Here is a 23,506-nt window from a genome sequence, read left to right as displayed (position 1 = left end):
CTTTTTTATATGTTCTGAGCCATGTAGATTATCACAACAGACCACCAGCTGTACTGTAGGTGTCTTCTAGTTAGTATGAAATAGATGCATAGTGTTTTTACAACAGACCTTTAGCGTGCTGATTTAATACCCCCTGTCTGGTAGTACTTGTTTCCTTGAGATAAGATGAGAGGAAATTGAAGGAGCATTACTGGCCAATACATCAGCAGCCAGTTCCACCTCTTACCTCTGGGGCATACAGGGATGAATCACCATCAGCCAAGCAAATTTGAAACTTACTGCAGGCTCTCGTCGGAGTGCAGTTAATTGAGTGCTCCATGTCCGATCACTGTTTATTTCAGTAATTCTAAAATAAGGCCTAGACAATAGCAGCCACTAAATTACAGCAAATTGCCTGAGAAAATGTGTGTCAGTTTTTTTTTTCTCTGTTTAGATTTGAAGATGATTACTGGAAATCAAATCTGCTGTAAAGGATATAAACTGTTTATGCAGTGTGTATTTTGGCTGGATTTAAGAATGAAAATACACCAGGCTGTTTTTTTTTTTTGTTGGATAGTGCTGCCGTGGTAGCGGGATAACAGCATGGTAGGCTGGTCACTGGATGGTCTTTCCTGTTTGTTCTCCAGCGATGCGGGACCTGGAGCCATGCCTGCCTGGAGAATGTAGTTCAAACGGTGCAACACTCTCACATTCGAGAGGTGAAGAGTCCTCACAGATGGTCTCACAGATGGTCCCACATCCACGCCATTGTCTGAATGAAAACATGCATGATTTGTCGATGCTGCGAACCCATAACACCAATAGTTCAAAACATCCGTACTGTTTCCCAAAATAGAACCTGTTTCCTTTCACTGTTAATGTTTGATCAAGATCTGAGTATCGTAAAGCATATATAGTAATGCCTTAAAGAGGGGTTTTATTCAAAGTGAACGGCACTGTGGGTAGGAGTTGTAAATAATTAAGAAATGCTGAGTGATGTTTTCTTCCTGCAGTGGAGGGCTTCTTGGTGCAGTGCTTTATAATCTTGTCCAGGTTTAGCCTCAGCGTGTTGCTACAGTACGTTGGTATCTTGCAGCCCTCTATGGGGGATGGATAGAGTTGTGCCATGCAACCAGGAGTGGGTGGCTACCTCGTGTTTTTGGTCTTTCCCACCCGTTCTCCCCACTCGCTTGGTGTGTAAGCATCACACACCAGCAGCATACTGTGTAGAGTACTGTGCGGAGCTACTGTTTAACACCAAATGGTCGTCAAATGTAGGATCAGTGTGCAGTGACACGGAAATGTGAGAACATTATTTAATCATGAATTAATCTACCACGGGTTTGATATTATCGCCGCATTTAATATTTTTCTTCAACAAATGTCATGAAAAGAAACATGGGTATTGTGAACCCTTTTGAAACTTCAGAAAAACATCAGCCTAATCCTTTAAATTCAAACAGGTCTTCATTCATGGTAGCGGCTCTGTGAGGCTGTACTTGGATAAACTGGTGCTGTGTTTTTATGGCCTGGCTGGTCAGCTGCTAGTTATTAGTGTACCAGTTAGCACCACCAACTCTCAGCCCTCATGTGTCACCACAGAATGCCAGGGAGCGGCTGGTTGTTGATAATGGGTAGCCTATAGTACGTGTGAGTCGAGGTATTGTCAACTAGTTCATGCTTTCAGTATCTTTTTTAGTGAAGGTCTTTTGATGACTCATAACTCGGCAGTAACAACCATTAATATAGGGTTGTCTTTTACTATAGCCAGTTCAGTTGTCGGCAGAATGAAACTCTGTATTTATCATAACCCTTGTTCTTGAAATTGTCAATAAAATTCAGATTATGAAGTTGAGATATAAGCACAATTCCAAATGTTCTCTGTCAGTTTAGCAGGTGGATTTGACCGATTTGTGAGCAAAAAGATAATCTACAAACATACATCCTTTTTGTTGTTCTTGTTTCAACTCAAACTGTATTGAACTGTGTCCACGGTTATCGATGCTGCTGTATAGTTGTAACAAGAAACCTTCTAATATTGTTTTCCTTCCACGTTAAGGGATTTTTATAGTGGCTAATGTGACCTTGGATTGGCTCTCAAACAATTCTGTATTTATAGAAGGAAAATAGCAGGCCTTTTCACTCTTCCCAGCTCAGGCATGATGTTCCACATCATCACAGGACAAATTTGTAGACCAGCCAGGAGTCTCCTGTCTCAGGATTTCAGACTCTGTTCTGTATCATAATACATAAAACATTCTGAGATACAGCCAGGGCAGATGGTAGAGCAGGAAAATTATGACAAAACCCAACTCAAGACACACTGCGTAAACAAATGTTAACTCTCAAATCTTAAAACTTTCCAAAGTCCTAACGCTATCAGAATTTTGCAGAGGACGACAGTGCCACCTTTTTAAATTATACCAAACATCTCAATAATGATGATTTATGGATAGAAGCATATTTTTCATGTTGCTTGGTGCAGGTTCCTCATTTGATCCGACTCTCAGAGCAGATTACATTATATAGCCATACAAGGCAGAATGAGCCCAGTAAAGGCTAAGTTAAAGAATGTTATGGCTGAGTTCATTTCTTGCAGGCTTTTGAGAAATTGCATATGGTAGCAAGGTTATTGAGCCTGTAATGGGAAACAGCATAGTGTGTTATGGCTGCTGAAACATTAATGGTCACTGCAACCTGATAAAAATGTTTCTACACCAGGATTATTAAATCCCTGGTATACTGTGGATATGCTGTGCTGACATGGATATCGAGTCTGACATCTACTTAACACTAGGAAATGATTCTCAGGAAAGTGCTGATGTGAGCCTGCGGGAACTCTGCATCGGCCAGTGATAAAGCCTGTTGGATGGTTGGGTTAACTTGAGATTTTTAAGGCGACCTCCAATATATGTAAGTACGATGTAGCTTCAGGCATCAAAATACAAATAGAAACCTGATTAGTGATAAATGAAAGTGAAACCAATTTCAGGACTTTGCATTGATTTCCAACCCTCATTAACCCATTTTCGAAATGGGAAGATGGCGAGGGAATTCTTGCCCTGGAATTGAAGTACAGTCCCATGTGGTCTTGGAGTGTCATTATTTTCAATACATTTACAAATAGGGCATACAGCAGGATTTAATAGAAAATGTTATTGGCGCATCACAATTTTCTGGAGCACAAGGTGACATGTTCAAATTGACGAACAGCCCTAAACCCAAATATGTTTAATGTATAATGACATAAATACAAAGAAAATAAAATAAATTGAGGAGCAGGAAACTGCTAATGTTTGACTTTTCTTCTTGGATAGTAACTTCAATAATTACATTTTTAGTGGAACTAATAAACAATTTTCTGCCAGTTGATTTATTAACTGATTGCTCCTGCACTCATTGCTGTATGATGGGAGTAAAACCTTGCTTTTGCACATTTTAATTTTGCTGATCTCAGTCCAAGAGAAATGGAGATGACTTTCTTCCCTCTATCCCCATCCCCTACTTAAGCTCTGAGTTTTGAATCCATAACAATCCATGGTGGATCAATCCATCAATCCCCTGCTGCCTTATTGTCACTTCAGTTCTTTGTTCCATCACCAAATACCAAAAATCTTGGGAAAAAAACTCCACTCCTTTTTCAGTCATCTATTCTGCAGTAATGAATCACTCACCTGCTATTGAAAGTCACATAGCAACATTAATCTGTGCAAGTGCCTGATAAGACTTCAAGTGAGTTAACTCACACTGAGCATCACTTCAAGTATCCAAGGAGAATGCATGGCTGTGTTTCTAAAAATGGCCTGCAAGTGCTTTGTGTATAGGGTATGCGCTAGCTGTGTATGTATGCATCCCGGAAGATGCACGGATGCAGATTTGTATTGACTAGGCCCCATGGGGAGATGCAGGTTTCTAAATTGAGCATCTACACCCCCATATGAAATTCTATACACGAGAGATCCTGCTGCGTGGATGTCTTATGATGATAAGGCATATGACTATCTGAGTCGATGCTCTCCTTCTGGTCTTTCCTGTTGTCATCTCACGCAGGACCTGTTACTATTCATGCCTGCTGTATTTGTAGACACAAGTGTGTGGTGTTGCTCGCACAGTTCCTGGGCATCACTTTGCAGAAACCAGCGTCATGCAGGCTTTGTGACATTTTGAAAGAAACACACAGGAGAATATCTACTGCTCTCCAGAGGAGAACCCACCACCTGACTGAGTCATCTCATATGGGTGGAACATGTACAAGATGACGGTGGCACCAAGTTAGACACAGATGAGTTGCATTTGTAACCTTGACAGCATAACGGATGTAGTGCCACTGTGGGTCACAGTGACGTCACGACTGCAGAATAACAAGGCTCAATATGACATTTTGGTCCAGCTGGCCCATTATAAGTGGTTTCTGGTATGTTGTTAACATGTAACATGTAAACTTTTTGAGAGGTAAAAACTCTCTGGATGCACAGTAGATGAAACCAAGCTGTGTTTTTCTGTGCCTGAAGCATCAAAGCAGACAGAAATATTTATATATTATCTCTGGATTGTCACCTTCAGCAAGGATGCTCATTTGAACAGTCCACATCTGTGATGCATTAACAAACATACTTACAGTATATCCACATCACTAGGCACACAGTAATTACCCAGCCCAAGTCTGAATGCATTTCCCCTCCCTTCCTTCTCTCTGCATCTACCTCTCCAGGACAATCATGTTAAGCAAAAGTGGTATAATTCATTTTGGCCAGTTCAGGAGGGCCACACTTGAGATCCCACTGTATACTGTATAATATTAACTATATAGTCAGAGTAAGGTCTGAACCGTTAGACTGATGCTGAAAAGCAGAATAAGACAATTGCTCCCTGAGGACTGGCGTGCCACTGTTGGCTGGATGCAGCAGCAGCAAAGGGAAAAGCCCACACCCAGAGTGTCTATTGATAGCACAGCAAATTTGTTATTCTGTGAATCCCGCAGGCAGCGCAGCAACAGATTAGACCTCCCAAAAGGTATGTAGCCTGACGTTACGCAGTATAATACAAGCAGCTGAATGAGAGAGAGTGGCGCACCCCCTGTTCACTCCCTCTCACTTTCTATAACCTTCCACAGTGAAAGATTTTTACTGCTGTGAAAAGATTGCATCCGAAAAGCTGAAGACAGGAGAAACATATTGATTTTCCCTTTATGCATCCTCCCCATTATTCATTCTTTATCCTCCTTGCTGTCTCTCTCTAACCAATACCTGCACTCTCATCATCTTGCACAGCCACATTTTCAACATTTGAGGCTCCAGAGGCTTTTAGTTCCTCTTAGAGGACGTTGTTGCTCCCTTTCCGAGCCTGCTGGTCTTTGACTGTCGGTACTTGCCCTCAGGACATACACTGGTGTATCTCCCGGCCTGTGACTGCAGCAGCATGCCTTCATGTATTGTCTGGCAGACAATTGAAGCAATTGCACAGGGAATCCAGACACATACACTCAGCAGACTTGCCCAAAGGCACTCGCCTCACTGATTTCTGTTGACATCTTTATATCATCTTTATCATGTCACTCTGACATTAAATAACATTGTTGGTCTATCAAGTGTGAGAAATTCAGCTGACAACTCACTGTTTCCCACTGTAATCATTAGCACTTTGCTGTATTCTCAACCTGTTTTTTTGATCCATGAACTCAAATAATGACAGAATCTTGTCTCCTGTCATTGTGTACTTAAAATACTCTGATGATACAACTGTTCTTGCACTCCTCTTCAACAACAGGGAGTCTCTTTTTGGCTGCAAACAATCCAGTTTCGATTGACAGTAACTCCCTACAGATGTCAAGTAAGAAAAAACAGAAACGGGGTCATGTGTGAATGGGAGCAGGGATCAATATTAAAGGAAATTTGCACCACCAGTTTCCCACCTCAAGACGTATTAACATTTTTATTAACATTTTTGGGAAATTCTGGTATTGCTGTGTGACAAGCACGTAAAGAGTTACATCCATCTGACTTAAGACACTTTCACATGGAGCGAGCGAACCAATTACAAGACTCCGCTGATGATGTATTTAAATCTGCAACTCTTTTATGATTCCTTGCCAGTGCAGACAAGCTCCTGTTTTAATTAAAGAATATCTGAAAACTGGACCAATTCAGAAAAAAGGGAGCTCCTCTCAGTTCGCACATAAGAGACATCTTCCGGCGTATACGTGTACAACTGGCCTTGCCCCGTCCTCTTCTTTGTCTGTTGAGTTTTATGGCAGTTGGCATCGGAAGTGTGACATTACCACCATCTGCTGGACTGTCCCTTGCCCTCTATTCCGGCATTGTCGTGGCATGTGTGAAAAGGCACAAGACGGAAATGTTCCTGAATGTAGCTGCGGCAGGGTCTGAAAGCTTTTCCCAGTAATTTACTAGGAACTATGTGTGAAAGAGGCTAAAGATCAACACATGAAGTGATTATTTTTTCATTTTTTTTCTGCTGGGTTTGTTTTTGGGAAATATAAAGATTGCAGCGTTTTTTTGTTTGTTTGTATTTTTGTTTTATTAAGGCAGACACCCAACTGAACCTCTGTGCAAGAGTAGCCCATCTTTTCCTTTATTAAGAACGTCCTGCAGATCTCATCCCAGCCCCCTCTTGTACCATCCAACCACACACAGAGCCCCACCAGAATCCCTGGAAAAGAGAATCTAACCACTTTGGATTTCAGCCTCAGCTAAGTCACCACCAACAGCAAAGATTCAAAACTTAAAAATCCTTAAAAAGTCAATCCTCCTACTACTCCTCCTCCCTCCTCCCACTTTGTCGGAGCATAATTGATCCACTCCTGCAATCTGGAACCATCTGTTTCTTTCATATGTGGCCAGTCACAAATTGGAGCACATTTTTCACAGTTTCACTTACAGCTGCTAAAATAACTAGTCTTGCCACCTCCAATTTATGCAGCCCTGATGTTGAAAGTGCACACATATTTAAATGAGCCAGACCACCCACTTCACCATCATTTCACTTGGGTCACAGAACCTTGGACAATCTATGTGTGAAAATGATGTCTCATGCTCCCTGATCCACTCTTTCACGATTTAAGCCTGATGAATTGGCATTGTCATCTTGGAATATGCCCGTGCCATCAGGGAAGAAAGAATCCATTGATGGAATAACCTGGTCATTCAGTATATTCAGGTAGTCAGCTGACCTCATTCTTTGGGCACATAATGTTGCTGAACCTATACCTGACCAACTGCAGCAATGCTCTTACTTTCACTATTAAACATAGCCCTGAGTTCTACTGTTGTTTTTCTACGATTTGATTTCACCAAACGTTTTACCAAACTTAAACGTAGGATTATGTGCCCAAAGAATGAGGTCAGCTGACTACCTGAATATACTGAATGACCAGGTTATTCCATCATGAGCATAAAACATCATTTTCACACATGGCTTGTCCACCACAGAGTCCAGACCTTAACCCCATTGAGAATCTTTGGGATGTGCTGGAGAAGGCTTTGCGCAGTGGTCCGACTCTCCCATCATCAATACAAGATCTTGGTGAAAAATTAATGCAACACTGGACAGAAATAAATCTTTTTTTTTTGGTGGCAACGTTTTTTTTGGCCAGGCAGTGTATTTAACAGATGCATTGAGTTTGTGTGTGTGTTCTATCATTTGCAATGTATTCCTGTGCCCATCCATTGCCTCAATGTGTCTGTGGTAAGAAAAGATATAATAGGCTTAGCAAGAGAAGATTGTACTGATAAGGCTGTGGATTTGGCACCAGGAAATGTGCTTACATTGCAGTTGGTAGCTAATATTTGTTGCTATTCCAGGTTTGGTATGTAAATGAATAGGAAGCAAGTAGATGAAGGAGAAAAAAGTGATCATTACTTGTCTGGAAAATGTAATTGATCTGTGTTCCTACTAGAGGTTGTTTTTCTATTGATGGTCACCAATGGCAGGTCACCATGTAGACTTGCATCACTCTGCTGCAATTAAGTGTACCTGGTGGTTTGCCAATTTGAGCACAGCACTGTCCGGGCTCACACATTTGGAACAAATGTCTTCTCTAATGAGAGAGCAACCCACGGTGGCAGTTAAGTTAGTGCTGCCCAAGTATTAGATAAGGACATGGAACAGCTATAAGTGTGAACTTGAGGATTTAAGTCTGAACGAATCGTGAATTTAATGACTTCCGACTATACTTGTCAAAAACTAACTACACCATTAGTTCCCACCTTAATTAGGAACTTTAAATACTGCATTCAGGCAAATATTGTTTGTCTAGATGCTGCATTCATTTCTCTGTCTTTGTGTTCACCTGCAGACTGTGATAGCACTGTCATGACGGACACGGTGATGAGCAGCAGCTCGGATCGCTGGGGGTCCAACGACAGGCAGAGAACCATGCATGCGAGGTAAGCGTGATTATCAGAAGATTTTCGGTACTGTCATCCATCATCATGGCTGCACCAACACTAATCTGTAATCCTTTGTTTCACCTGCATCCCTCTGATGTGTGATCTGTGACACAGTGATAAAGAGCAGTAAGTAGATAAACTCCTACTCAATCTCTCTCATCTCCCCTTCTGCATTGTGTGTATCTGCCAGAAAGCAACGTGTGTGTTGATATTGTGAATGCATGTTCATTCATAGATATGAGATGCGTATGTATTGTGCTCAATCTGCTCTTGTCTGTACACATTTTTTTTCTGTCTGCTCAATTTGCCCAAACATTGAATGTGAAGTGTGTATGTGTATAAGCAAATGTGAGATTAGATATCACCATATCATGCAATTGTCAGCAGTGTAACCAGAGAATATGTTTGGCTCACAGGGGCAACTGGACCAAACAGCCAGGATCTGGTTCTGGTCCAGACCTGACAGATGAAGAGAAAGAGATTATAAACAGTGTGATCGCCCGTGCTGAGAAAATGGAGGCCATGGAGCAGGAGAGGATTGGGTGAGCCATTGTTAAACATGAAGTGCTTTCACCAATAATATTCCTGTATGAAAACATTATGACCTGTTGAGACTAATGAGGTGCATTCATTTTGACCTGGGATAATTAACAGTGACATTTTAAGTAAGATGTCACCCTGTGCTGCTGCAGGCGCTTGATAAACCGCCTGGACGACATGAAGAAGACTGTGTGTGGGGATGGACTGTCCCGCTGTGTGCTGTGTGGGGAGCAGCTTGGCTCACCTGGGGTCAGCTCAGTGGTGTGTGAGGACTGCAAAAAGGTAGGTAATGAGTCAGCCAATTATTACAAGGCAAATTAACAACCCTCTCTTCTGCTGCAATTCAGTCTAAAGTTGACAATAGGTCATGGTCTGTGAGCTGTGTAACATTTTAAATGGCGTACAGCTGGAAATCTTTATTTTTTTGCTGTCGTGTAGAACATGTGTACCAAGTGCGGTACACAGTGTAGCAGTCGGCCACGCGCGGTGTGGCTATGTAAGATCTGCAGAGAACAGCGAGAGGTGAGTGCTTTACACCTGTGAATAAATAAAGGAATAAACTTAACTTAATTTGGAACCCGTCCAACACACTTTTTTTCTTTTTTTTTTCTCAGGTATGGAAGAGATCTGGAGCCTGGTTCTTTAAAGGTTTCCCTAAACATTTCCTGCCTTCACCAATGCCGTTATCTAAACATGCAGCCGAGCCCCAAGGACCACCAGCCTCTGGGTCCAGGCAGTCAGAAACCAAGCCACAACCATCAGGTAAGACACAGCACAACTGTTGAAACAACATCTAAGCTTCAAACCTCAGAGTGGGCATTTCCCTCATCAGTTGAGGGACAGCTGACCGTGTTGCTAGGAATTGGTCGTGTGCCAGTGGATAATGCCGTATTGTGTATATATTAAAAACACTAATACATGCAGGGTGTTTGCCAACAGCTGCTGAGTCATTGGCAGCTACTGCACACTCAGTGTTGTCCCACATTATACAGGAGGGTGTTTTGCTGTTCTGTCATAAGTCCAAATGTGTTGATGGCAAATGACCAGACTGTGAAAAATAAGCACATGTGCATTACACTTTTACTGAGTCATGACACATAATAACTTATCAGCAGAGTTCACCTGGGTGTGCTCTAATCACAGATGGGGATAATCAATGGCTATCAGTGTTGACAACATTATTATTACATTACAATTTTAACCAAATAAATACACAAGTCAAAACAAACACTGCATTTTTATTAATCTTTTAATTTCAAATTCAATTAGACTTCAAACACTTTTTCACTGCACCACCTCCTCAGTGTCATACATCAGCATCTGTACACCAGTCCTCTCACACCCCCACCTTTCTTTGCGCTTTTCCCAACCATCACACCTTTTTATCTGCTTCCCAAATTTGGCAGTAGGCCTACCACCCTGTGTTACAAAGGCGGGGGATGGAGAGGCCAATTAAGCTGTGGCAAGGTGCATGCTGTGACATGAGATGTGTCTCCAGGTGGTGCTGGCATGATGGGTCATATTGTATTATTTCACACTTTCAGCATGATTACATGTGCATTGTGACATCCCCATAAAAGATAGAAGTAGCCTGAGCAGATGAAGGCCATATAGCGGCTGCACATACAGTAGTTGGCTGCCACAGTTTGTTGTAGTGTATGTAGGTCAATGCCTTTGCAACGAAAAATCTGCAACATCAAAAGTATCCAGATAGACTAGGGAGTATTACAGATTCCACTGCAGCAGGAGCCTGAAGTGGTGTGATTATGCTTGTTTCCCTAATGTATAGTGTGTGTATATATACTGTGTTATGCTATTCATGCTCATTTCTAGGGCCGGAGACACAGGGCCGTGCTGCTTACCCACCTGTAGCCCCTAAACCATCAGCTGTGCGCATGGCCACAGGTGGAGCAGGTCCTGAAGAAGTGGGTCAGGGAAGCCCAGTGGTCATGAAGAAGATGGTGCCTGTCCAGAGCTCCAGACCACAGCCTGCTGGTATGGCCCAGCAAGGTGAGACACAGTTGAGACCTCTGTACAGGTCCTCAAGAGGGGCCCCAAACATAAGCCAAATATAAAATCCCCAGTCTCAGATGATTAAATGTGGTTGTAGGTTCAGTGGTAGGAGATGGAGGTGCCTACTCTTCTGGTGCAGTTCCTCCAGAGCAGAGAGCGCCCCCTGCAGTTCGAGAGGACAGGAGGCAGCCCGCTGCCTACAGTGCCCCTCCCGCTCGACAGCAGCCTCCCCCAGCTGCGGAGGAGGAGGAAGTCAACGACTATGACTCTGATGAAGCCAGTGAGTACACCATCTGCTGTCTCTTTTCATAGAGTAAAGTGGCTGATGTGTCTAGTTTCATTTCACCTTGTGCACACTTTGACATTAGTGGTTTCCTTCCACTCAGTAGTACCAGATGGGACGTTTTATATTTAAGTAAAGCCAAACAAATTGTTGTGCAGTTAGTACTGGGCGTTGACATCCTTAATTTGGCAGCATTAATGTTCCCCATAGGGATTCTGACTCATTTTGTGTTGATGCTTGATTTTTAGCATTTTAATCTGCTGGTAATAATTCATATCTATAAATTGCCCAATAGTCCTAGCAAACAGCAAGTAACTGGCAACATCTATCTATGTAAGCCATGTAGAAAAATACAAATGATAAGCGCCATATGATATCGAAGCATGGAAATCAATATCTGAGAACAACAGCAGAGGAATATGTGAATCAGGATGTGAATCAGTAAATCAAACATATGAATGAAACATAAATTGTGTAACTGTACCATGTTTTTCTTTCCTTAAATTCCCCCATTTTAATGATAGGAATGGTGTCATGCCATTCATGCTCTGTGCCTGCAGCGTCAAATGGCCCTCATTGTCTCTCAGGGGGATTTGGTGATAATTTATTTTATTGAGGTCTGGGGATATGGAGCTGTGAAAATAATTTAAGATATAACAGGGCTAACAGATAGATAGATTCCCCTTGTGTTTGATCCAGTCCCCTGTGTTTAGAGTGAAAATGGCAGAAATAGCAGTGGTTTCATGTGCCTGTTCCCTACAGAGTGGCTGTGAGGGGTGAGAACAGTGTGTCCTCAGGTGCTGACAGTTTCAGTGGTTCAACTGATTGTAACTTTAAAATTTTCAGTGGTGCATTTCAGTCTAAAAAGCAAATATACTGTATGTTCAATATTTGTTTTTGAATGTGACATAGTCTGATAATCATAATTTGAGGTCTGATCTGAGCACATATTGCTTATTTTTAGTCATGTATGGCTCAAAGGATGGCAGCAGTAATCATTCATGGATATCAGATGATGAAAGAACCCTTACTTTTCCTCTAGTGTCACCATGGGGTTGAAATTTGTGGTTCAGAGTGAAATATCTTGACAGCTATAAGATGGATTGGCATGAAATGTAGTACAGGCATTCATGCAACCCCCCCCCTCCCCCCCACCCACCCACCCACCCACAATGAATTTTGAATACCTTGGTGATCCCCTGACTTTTCATCTAGCACCATGAGGTCAAATGGTCAACATGTTAGCATTGTATACATGTAGCTCTTAGCTCAAAATACAGTTGTGCCAAAGTAAAGCCTTACATTGTGACTAGTGTGGCTGTAGACTCTTGTCTTGTTGGAAGAGCATCTGCGCTTTTGGAGCAGCAAACTGGTCATGAAACTCAGCCCAGGATAGTTAACAGTTATAAAAGAAATTAAAAAATGACATTTGGATATTTCATCCCCCTACAAGCTACATGCAAGGCAATGAAACTCCTCCAAAGAAAATGTGTGTGGGCAGCAGTTTCAGTCTGTTTTTTCATCCAAGACCTTATTTTCTGAATGTCTCCCTTTGAGACTTTTGTGTAATTTCTTTATTTTCTTGCATATCTTCCTGCTTTGAAATTTGATTTTTCTGAAAGTAAACAAAAGCGTGTGAACATGCAGCATGAGTGTTAGTCAAGTTCATCTATACACATCTTTTGGACCTCTCGTAACACCCTGTGCCAGTACTTATTCTAACTTGTATTCTCAACCAGAATGTTGTTTAATCTTCCCCTTGTATTTATACTCTTCATTATTCAAGAGCAGACTTGCTGTCTCTCTGTACTCTAATGTAATGACTGGTCTGGGTCTCTTTCAGCAACTCTGGGGGCTCTAGAGTTCAGTCTACTGTACGAACAGGAAAGCAGCAGCCTCCACTGTAGCATCCTCAAAGCAAAGGTACCACTATTCTCATACTATCACAAATAGGGACAAATACAAATGGTTTATTTTAAAAAGCTCCTTAGTGACACTTTAGCTTAATTGCTCTCTGCTGTTCATGATATGATGGACGCGGTGCTCTTTTCATCCTCAGGGATTGAAGCCTATGGATTCAAATGGACTGGCAGATCCCTATGTTAAACTTCATCTGCTTCCAGGGGCTAGTAAGGTGAAACACACATTCCCTGCATTCAGCAATTACTTTTTTTCTCCCTTTTCTTTCTTTCTTTTTTTTGGAGGTTTGTACCCTTAAAATCCTGCTCAGTAAAAATGTAAAAAGAAGACATAATGATTTTAGACCCCTGTGGTTTGAACAGAGGCCTTTCTGCAAGCTCAAGCCTGACACCTTGTGGTTGAAAGGATAAAATAATTTAATTACCAGGTTATGGTATCTAGAAAAGGATATTGAGACATTATGAATAAAGTAAATAGTCCCAGGTGTATTTCAGTTGTAGTGTTTGTCTATGTACTGCATGGAGAATGGGGTTAGGTTAGGCTTGCTAAAACATGTTTTCATAGGAAACCCCACCATGTAGACGCATCCTGTGAAAAAATAACACAAACCACAGATGCATGAGATCTTGTGCTGCTATAACGTGCCTTGAATATTTCCACTTCCTTGACTTAACCTACCCTGCATTTAACAGTCTACAAAGCTGCGCACAAAGACCTTGAGAAACACCCGCAACCCCATGTGGAATGAGACGCTCACATACCACGGCCTGACAGATGAAGACATGCAGCGCAAGACCCTCAGGTGGATACTGTACTCCAAGCAGTCACACTTAAATCACTCACTTAACAGCCACAGCACTCTATGCAAGTTTTAAAATGTAATGTGCTCCCTTTTTATGTCTCCAGGCTGTCTGTCTGTGATGAGGACAAGTTTGGGCACAATGAGTTTATTGGGGAGACCAGGGTGGCGCTGAAGAAACTGAAAATAAACCAGAAGAAAAACTTTAACGTGTGTCTTGAGAGAGTTGCCCCTGTGAGTGGAATTTAATTACTGTCGAACAATACTCTGTTCTCCTCATGTCAATGTCTTATTGACTTGCTGTAATGTCCTTCCCCCTCACAGACGAAGAGAACTGCAACAGCTGGAGGAGCTAGAGGCATCGCCCTCTATGAAGATGAGGCAATGCTTTATTTCCAAGCATGTCTAAACGTGACAGATTTCTCCAGAAGTTCATACAAACTCTTGTCATGACACCCTGAATAACCCCCCCCCCCCCCCCCCCTCCCTCTGATATGTGTTTCCAGCAAGGGAAAGATGGCGGAGAGGTAGAGGAGCGTGGTCGTATTCTAATCTCCCTCATGTACAGCACCCAGCAGAACCGTCTGCTTGTGGGCGTTGTGCGCTGTGTTCATCTGGCCGCCATGGATGCTAATGGCTACTCTGACCCATATGTCAAAATGTAGGTGGAGCAGTGTGAGATGTACACTTTTATTGGAAGTAATGTGCATTGAAAAAAAATGGCACAAATTGAATTTCATACATATGCAATTTACAGAGTTCTGAAACCTGACATGGGGAAGAAGGCCAAGTGCAAAACGCAGATCAAGAAGAGGACTTTGAACCCAGAGTTTAATGAGGTTTGTAAGCGAGCTCATGGTGAAAAGCCATGATTAATAAAAATTTGATTATCCCCAAATTATTTTTAAAACAGCATGTTAATATCCAACTCAGGTAAGAAAAATGTTGTGGAATGGCTTTGGAATTGGTTCATCAGCAATATGTCTTGATTGAAATTTCAGGAATTCGGCTACGACATCAAACACAGTGAGCTGGCCAAGAAGACTTTAGATATCTCTGTGTGGGATTACGATATCGGGAAGTCCAACGACTACATTGGTAAATATTTGATCATTATGATGAAATAAGAAAAAAGGAAAAAATTCCCACCTGTTCAACACCTACTTAACATATTTCACACCTCTCCTCCTTTTTGACAGGTGGGTGTCAGCTGGGTATTACTGCCAAAGGAGAGAGGCTGAAGCACTGGTATGAGTGTTTGAAGAACAAGGACAAGAGGATTGAGCGCTGGCACACCTTGATGAACGAGAATCACGTCGCTAGTGATTAACCCCTTGCTTCAACCCCCCCCATACAGCATGAGCTAAATCTCCTCCTCCCTACTTGGTTTGCATTCATCTCCTAATGCACTTTTTTCCATTTTTTTTTTGTTTTAAAAATATTCTTTCACTACCCGATGATCATTCAGGCACTGCTTTCACGCCTCCTTTCCTATGATGTAGTATATTCTTCTTTCCTGTTGTCTTATTAACAATTTCTCTGCCTGTGCTGATACTTAATCTGCCTCTGGGACAACTCGTGGCATAAATGAATTAGAGATTTCATTGATGTAACCAGGACATCTGTTAATGAACAGCTGCACAGACCATCATGCCTGTCAGTGATGCTTTACAGCGTGCTAAACCTGACACATTCTCATTGCAAAAAGAAAATGAAGTTTGAATTGCACTGACGCAGAACAAGAAAAGCAATATTATGACACCTGAGGTTGCAAACATCCTTCAAGGTCAGAAAAGCCTCGATTGAGCTCATGCCTGAAATTCATCAGACTGTCAGGGTATTATTTTTTGATTTCTCGTGTGATTAAATCACGCTTTAGTGTAACACTTGAACTGTATACGCATGCCAAGCCACAGACATAGGAGAACCTGCAGCTGCACCTTCAAATATTTTCAGCTGTGCTCACTGTCTTGAACATGTTGTATATTTCCATGAAGAAATGTTTACATACTGATACATTGCTCAGGTTAGGATAGAAATAACTGATATAGGCCTACAGATGATTGATAAGTAAGTGGACCAGGAGCTAGATGACTTTCATCAGTTGCTGTTAATTTGAGATTTAAAAATTATAGCACACCTAGTGAAACATTGGGAGTTTTTATGTATGGTTATTTAAGCTGTGAAATTTTGAGTTTGTGGGAAGTATTTAGTATGATTAGAGGAATTGAAATGTGAACACTTTATTTTTCAGTTTATTTCTCAGTTGTGGTGAGAATTGGCAGGAAAAATAAGGGAATTTCCCCCTGCTACCTCTACTCTTCTGAAGCTCGTGGTTCACTCAGACACCTCAGAGGTTTTCTACGGCAGTTTTTACACTGAACGCACATGGTCAGGTTTCTTACAGGTTTCCCTAACAAATTTGCCCACTGCGCTTAACGGGGAGAGAATGTGGAATAGGTTTTGTCATAAGTATGTGCAGCTTTACCTGCATGCACTGTGCTCGTGACTCTTGTGTGCCTGGGGCAGTCGTGGCCTGCTTTTACCCTAACACACCCTTTGCACAAAGCAGGGCTCCTTTTTCCCTTCTACCAAGCCCCAATCATTCAAGGCTTTAGTGTGTGTTTGTTCACTAATCACAGCAAACCAAGGAAAGCACACCTTACAAAGTGGAATGACCTCAATTTATAAAGCTGTTTGCAAGTTATTCCAAAAACAAAGACAAAAACAAAAAACCTATGCATGAAATGTCTTGTGGTTCAAGATATATATACTTGTAAGAAATTAACGCTATTGTAATTCCATTAATGTTTACACTTCTTCCCCATAACATTCCTGTTAATACTTTATATACAAGAGGCCATATTCTGCATGACTATGGTGACTATGGTGTAATCTGAATAAACAGGTCTGATAGCATCCACGGGATATAGGCTGATAATCTGATCAACTGAGCACATCAACAAGACTTCATCCAACTAGCAAATATTGAGATTAATTTCATTCTTTGAATGCCACTTTCTGTGCAAATCCTCTCCAGTGTCTTGTTTTCTCTGCACAGCCACTCTGGCCCCTTCTGGCAGTGAATCAAACATCTATTAATTAGTTAGTTTGTTTTTCATTTCTCTTTTCTTTCTTTCCTTTTTGATATTTCTGCTGAATTGATTATGAGTTTCTCTTTAGCTGGGGTGGGTCGTTAACTGGACATATGCCTACGTATGCCAAACCAACCGCTTAGTCTTCATCCTTGAAGCCTTCTCTTGTGTGAAATGGAAACATTGTGCTTTGAAACAATTCAGATGGAGCATGAATCTTACCTTTTGTGTCTTGTCCAAGTTTGTTTTTGAATGCGAAATGGGGTCAAATACCCTTTATGACTGTTGTAGTGGAGGATTCCTACCCTTCAACTTCTGGGGGGAGTAATGAACCATCTGAGAAGTCCTCCATGGAAACAGTTTAGAAAAGGGTAGGCAATTTTAAAAAACAGGTGGCAGGTGGATGAACCATCTGCCTATCACTGTCTTACCTTGCGAGGCAGTTGGATTCTAACCCTAACTCTGGTTTGGACACAAGTGCATAACTTGAAGCCTGACAAGATGGATTCTCATGTGATCTCATTATGCCGTGATATCGCAAATCATGCTGCCTCACAAGGTAATCACAGTGGGGTTAAGGAGACTTGGATGGGTGATATAAACATGGAAGTTGTGCCTTGTTAGAGGTGTTTACAGGCAGATTTTTTTTGTTTTTTCATGAGGAATATTTTTCAATTGGAGGCATCTGACACTGTCTCAGTCCCAGAGAGTCCCAAACTGGGCTAGCTCCTTAGCTTCTAAGAGAAGAGAAGAAAAAGAGAGAAAAATAGAAGGAAAGGAGAAGAGTAAAAAGAGGAATCAAACAACTATTGGTAGCATCGTACATAAATTATATTCAATAGTTTTTCAACAACAGGCTTCTCTCTGAGCAAACCCCATAGCTGTCCTCTACTTGATTCTATTCTGCCAGTTCAGTGGAATGTTTCCTTGTTTATCTCTGTATTTGTAAATAGATAGTGCATGCACTGAAAAATATGTATGTTTGCAAATAATTTGCATGTAAAGATTTTGCAGAGAGTTTACACAGATCAATAAAATCTAACTGAATCTGAAAAGTCTGATGTAATTAATTGTCAAGAAATGCCTTTGTTGAGATTTTCAAAGAAGATGAAAGTAAATGAAAGGGGAGTAACATACAGTGTATATAATGTATTTGACTAGTGAATTAGATACTGGTTATTACATGAGCAAAAATAGAAACTGAAAAAAGTGAGACATATAGAAAGTACATAAGTTACACACTGGGATAATGTATGACTGTTTTGGTCTTGGGTTTCATTGAAAGCAAGGGTCTTTGACATGAAAACGTTTGAGAACCACTGCCTGCATGTTTTGCAGTTATTCTTGCTGCTAACTCCTAAAGGTTAGGACAAGTCTGCAGCTTTTATCCTAGAGCTTGGTCTCTGGATGTCCTCTAAAGTCACAGTCCCATGTTTGCTGTTTAATCAAGATGCATAATATCCCTGAGAATTGTTGGCCTTGACTATGTTGTGTATAACCTCCAGATTCCCAGCAAATGACGTAATTGTCAAATGCAAATGCATGCGTTATGAGACCACACACACACACACACACACACACACACACACACAAAGAGTAAAAAGTGAGGAGTGTCATATTTCTGCCGAGCCTCCACATCTTATGGCCAATAATAAGACACTCTCATCTCAGATACTCCTTTCACACAGTGATGCTTTTACACGCCGGCTGGTGCAAAAAGTAGACATCTCCAAACAGGATTATAGGATACACCCAATTATACATTGAGATGCAAAGCAATTATATAGGTATACTCCAGCTTGGGTTTGTCTTGTCATTACTCAGCAGGTCAGAAGCTGAAGATGTGATCGGATCAGGACACTCTTGTCTCAGATCAAGTCCCGCAGAGGACAGACAAACGCGTGTCACTTTTCTGCGAGAGGACACGGCAGGTGTGCGGTCCCTGTACCTCACCCTCTGGTCTGCACACATGCAACTGGTAACATGCGAAGTCAATGTCAATCCATTCGTCATCGAAAGCTACAGGAGTCTTTGCGACAGAAGCAATCAAGAAATCAACCAGCGTTATATTAATGTCAGTATGATGCCAGCTCTGGATTCCTCATGCACACTTAACACTAGTGAGCAAAAGGTTACGAAAGAGAGGCGAAGAGGCGAAGAGGAGGAGAAAAAAAGTCGGAGAAAACGCTCCTGGATATTCCCAGGGACACTGTGGTGCGGCACTGGAAGCAAAGCTGTGGGATATGAACAGTTAGGTGAGCACAATGAAATGTGATGTGAATAAGTATGACTATAGTTTTTTTTATTGAATTGAACTGGGCTGAAGAGACATCAATTTAAGTTGATCATTTTGATGTAGAAAGCATGCCAGTGAACCATACAAATGTTATTTTTATTGTCGGCAAATATGTTTATTATTAACTCAATTAATGGAGTAATGCTGTCAAGTCAGAAAATTGTGAAAAAATATCCATTATAGTTATCCACATGCAGCCTAAGCTCACATCCTCAGTTCAAAACGCAAAGACATACAATTTACTATAATTACAAAGAAAGCATAATCATGCATGAGAAGATGAAAACCTGCATTTTTGGAGCAGTTTTGTCTAAAAATAAAATAAAAATAAAAAATAAAAAATCATCAAAATAGGTGCCGATTAGTCTTCTTTCCAACAATGAATCCACTAATCATTGCAGCTCTACAGTGAACCAGTGGTGTGTTAAGATAATTCAAGTTGAATTAAAATCAAACATTTTGAACATAATGAACGTAATTTTGAAACATAATTGAAAATAAGATGTAATAAGCACAATATCAAAAGAAATAAGAGAGAAGTTGAACTTAAAGTAAATAGAAAGTAGTCAAAGCAATGTGCTCAGTGGGTTCTTTAAGTTAAACATCTTGGTTTTACAGTCTGCCCTTTTCATATTTTCAAGCAGCTGTCTTTGAAGCAGCAGCTTTATCATTTTTAATCAGGTAAGTGATCTCTGCTTGTACACTTGCCTGCATGCAAATTGTCCTTTGATACGTGACTGAAGTGAAGTCTTGTTCTTTTGCTCAACAGGCATGTTTGAGAGTGCAGACAGATGCTGCCGTGAGCACGACCACTGCCAGCATATCATCCCATCTTTTACAGTGGATTATGGAGTGTTCAACCCGAACCTCTACACTGTCTCACACTGTGACTGTGACCAAAGGTGAGCATCCAAAAATGTTTAGGAATTCCAAGTTTTTCTTTACTTCCGTTGTGACTCCCCTTCCCCTGACTTCTATTTTCACCGTTTAGCACGATCAAGTAAGAATAACCCTCCTTTTAGACTGAATTAATCAGATGTTGGTGTGGTTACTATTCAAAGTGGTCTCATCTCTGGAAAGCTTGTATCATATAATTTTATCACTATTCCAGTGAATGGAAACCAATTTATGAATCTGGCACCATATTACTATTCATCCAAGAGTAATAAATACATCCCTGCAATCAGCCCTCCAAAAAAACTTTTGATGTCAAGAGTGAACATGTTACTCTCTATTTTGTGTTTCCTGGATGAGAGCATTCCATTTTCCCGTCAGAATGTGTAATTAAAACCCACAGAGATGTCTGTTTCATTCACACTTCACATAAAGTGATGATGACAGGTGCACATGTAATAGATTTAACTACTAACTCTTGGTGTTCATCCATAAGTGATTGACACACATTTTAAAATGTGAAAGGTTGTCAACTGTTATAAACTGTACTTGCTGCAAGGCGTAGACAAAATGAGGCAAAATTCAAGGGTATTTGCAGTACATGTGTGAATATTTTGACTAGACTGTCCTGTGCTTTTTATTTGACCTTGGTCTTGTGTTTCTCTGCCATCCTCCAGATTTCGACAGTGCCTTCTTGAAGTGAATGATACCATTTCCAGTATGGTGGGCTACAGCTTCTTTAACATCCTGCGGGTTCCCTGCTTTGAGCTCAAACAACAAAAGCGATGCACTGAGATGTACTGGTGGGGAATGTAAGGGACATACTAATACTCCTGTTTGCATTAACTACATAATATTAGACCACCTATGTAGAATACAACAGTAAGGGCAGCTTAACAAAAAGTGTTCAGTGGAAAGCACATTTATTCTGATATGGCATGGAAACTTAAATAGCAGATGTGCCCCTGCAGTTCAGCTGAACAGCCTGTCTTGTAATAACATGCCTGACGCTCCGCCAAACCCAGCATTATCATGAAGGGCATAGTGCCACACCTCTACTGTGTACCCACAACTGTATCTATCAGGTCACCAAAATATTGTCTTTTCAAAGGAGGAATACTGCTTAACTATTTTTCTAGCACCAAAGACACTCCGTTAACAAAGTACAATATAATAACGCTAATTTAGGATTTATGTTCCACTGCATTATTTTAATTACCTTCCAAGGAAAATGCCTATACTGTCCTCTAAATGACAAAGTTGACCCCTTTTTAATTGAATAAATATGTGAGGAATGTGGCCATTAAGTGTTGAAAATACAGCATAAACTGTTTTTGAGGTTGTCTCTTTTCCATGACTACATTTTAACATACATTCATTTTCACATTACAGGTGCAAGAAAGCCAACAAGGCTCCATATGCTGTCTTCAAAAAACCTCTTTCTTACAACAGCACTCATGGTACAAGCAAACATGACACTGACAGCAACACTGACATGTCAACAAGTAGTAAGAGGCCACATGTAACGAAAAACCCTGAGATTATCCTGACCAGAAAGTCACCTAAAAGTGAACATAGATGTAGATCCAGAGATCCACCCAGAGGAGACACTTTCTACCGCCAAAGGATAAAGGGGAAAAAATGTAAAAAACACCGGAAAGAAGGTCTTACAAATGCTTCTAAAAGAGGCGCATTGATATCAAATAAGAAAAGATCTGGAGAAAAGAAGAGGACCAGAAAAGGCCGATCGGATTTCTGCACACACAAAACTAAAGTTCCTTCACAAGATATCGCAAACTCCCATCCACAGACAGCATCCTCAACAATCAACCCACCTTTAACACAGACGCCAGCACTTCAACAACACTTACTAACAGCCATCACAGCAGCCAAAACCATCAAAAGACACAAAAAAGCTCCAAAGCAAAGTTGCTGCTGTGGATCCAGGATACATGTGAAAGGTGACATTTTTCGGCCTCATTGTAAACAATGTCAGGAACAAAAAACAACTGTTAGACCCTCTACATCTACATATAGATTGCCTGTCAAAGTGACGCAGAGTAAGTCAACAGAATCACCCAAACAAGACACTGTGAAAAGACTCTGGATTACAGCTACTCCTGCATCGCCTGTCACTACAACACTAAAGAGAACAACCTCCTTTCATAAGGATGGCGAGGATCCCCATCTTCTTTTGAGTAATAGACACCAGGAGCCTGTGGGTAAACATATTTCCCACAACCTTCATGCAGAGAGAAACCTGAGAGAAAATAATGCATTTCATAATATGACAGGTGAGTGCATGCAGCTGCTGATCCCTTTATTTCTGCTGGGACCTTTTGCAGAGCAGCATAATTTGCAAGTAATTATGATGATACCAGGCATCATTACATCACAAATTAGTTTACAATCAGTGAGGTGCATTACTGCTAAAAACCATCAGCGCTTCACTTTAGTATAAGTGAGCTAAAATGAAGTCAGGATCTGACCATGCACCAGACACACAGTCAGTGAGGGTCACCTGTCAGCCTGCTTGTAACGTTTTGAGCAGATAATGTTTGAAATGGTCCCAATGACATGTATCATTTATATTTGAGAATACAACAATTAGAGAACTGCATTGTATATGAGCGAGCAGGTTTAAAATTGATGCTAGACCAAAAAGACAATATATTAATATTAAAACTATTTTTGTATCCTTTCAGTGAGTTTAAACTACTGAACTATGTAGCTCTGCCCCCTGCAGGTGGTGTAGAATATTAATAACACCACTGATGATAACTTATTGAAAGGTTCAGAAAGTGTGTCTGTAGAGTATTACAACATCAGTAGTTTACTCAGTTGCTCAGTTTAAGAAATATACATTAAGAATATTTATAATTTGTATTATTTGTTTGCTCTCGGTCCTGCAGATAATCAGCTCATGTGTGAAAGCCTCAAACATCTGGATAAATGTAAATACAAAATCCCTCCTTTGAAGAAGAAATATGGTCTACAGAACACAGAGACAAAGACTTCCTACCACTGTGATTGCACCAGCCGGTAAGTCTTACAGGTCAAATCTGAATGTTTTGTGTTTTTTTACTATAATTGTGACTGAAATTATCTAAAAGCTATTACCCAAATAATCCATCCTTTGTGTATTTTTCATTCCTGGGTTCTATCCCACACATGCTCCTCCCTCTACTGGACTCTATGGTACTACTCTCCTCCTATCACACACCCACTGAACTTTGCATAAATGGCCCCACTCACTGTACCCATAGGGTAAAGTGGAGCCTG

The 23,506-nt window shown here is 41.0% G+C and overlaps 2 protein-coding genes across 2 annotated transcripts; both read left to right on the top strand.

Annotated features, from left to right (window-relative positions):
• The first annotated feature begins 8,800 nt into the window (after positions 1–8,800).
• On the top strand, positions 8,801–15,269 carry LOC128364575 (rabphilin-3A-like). Its single transcript, XM_053325135.1, has 15 exons — positions 8,801–8,926; positions 9,077–9,206; positions 9,363–9,446; positions 9,539–9,686; positions 10,758–10,934; positions 11,035–11,217; positions 13,064–13,143; positions 13,280–13,354; positions 13,833–13,942; positions 14,047–14,173; positions 14,264–14,320; positions 14,446–14,600; positions 14,697–14,778; positions 14,941–15,037; positions 15,139–15,269. The coding sequence occupies exons 1-15, from the start codon at positions 8,898–8,900 to the stop codon at positions 15,267–15,269; spliced, it is 1,665 nt and encodes a 554-aa protein (XP_053181110.1). The 5' UTR covers positions 8,801–8,897.
• Positions 15,270–19,003: 3,734 nt separating this feature from the next.
• LOC128364951 (group 3 secretory phospholipase A2-like) lies at positions 19,004–23,270 on the top strand. Its single transcript, XM_053325567.1, has 5 exons — positions 19,004–19,289; positions 20,100–20,232; positions 20,902–21,036; positions 21,617–21,792; positions 23,137–23,270. Exons 1-5 carry the CDS (start codon positions 19,004–19,006, stop codon positions 23,268–23,270), a joined length of 864 nt encoding a protein of 287 aa, XP_053181542.1.
• The last annotated feature ends 236 nt before the right edge of the window (positions 23,271–23,506 follow it).

Source organism: Scomber japonicus, chromosome 9 (assembly GCF_027409825.1).
Source record: "Scomber japonicus isolate fScoJap1 chromosome 9, fScoJap1.pri, whole genome shotgun sequence".
NCBI classification, from domain to species: domain Eukaryota; kingdom Metazoa; phylum Chordata; class Actinopteri; order Scombriformes; family Scombridae; genus Scomber; species Scomber japonicus.
The sequence above is the reverse complement of the archived record's forward strand: the minus strand, read 5'-3'. Positions and strand labels throughout refer to the sequence as shown.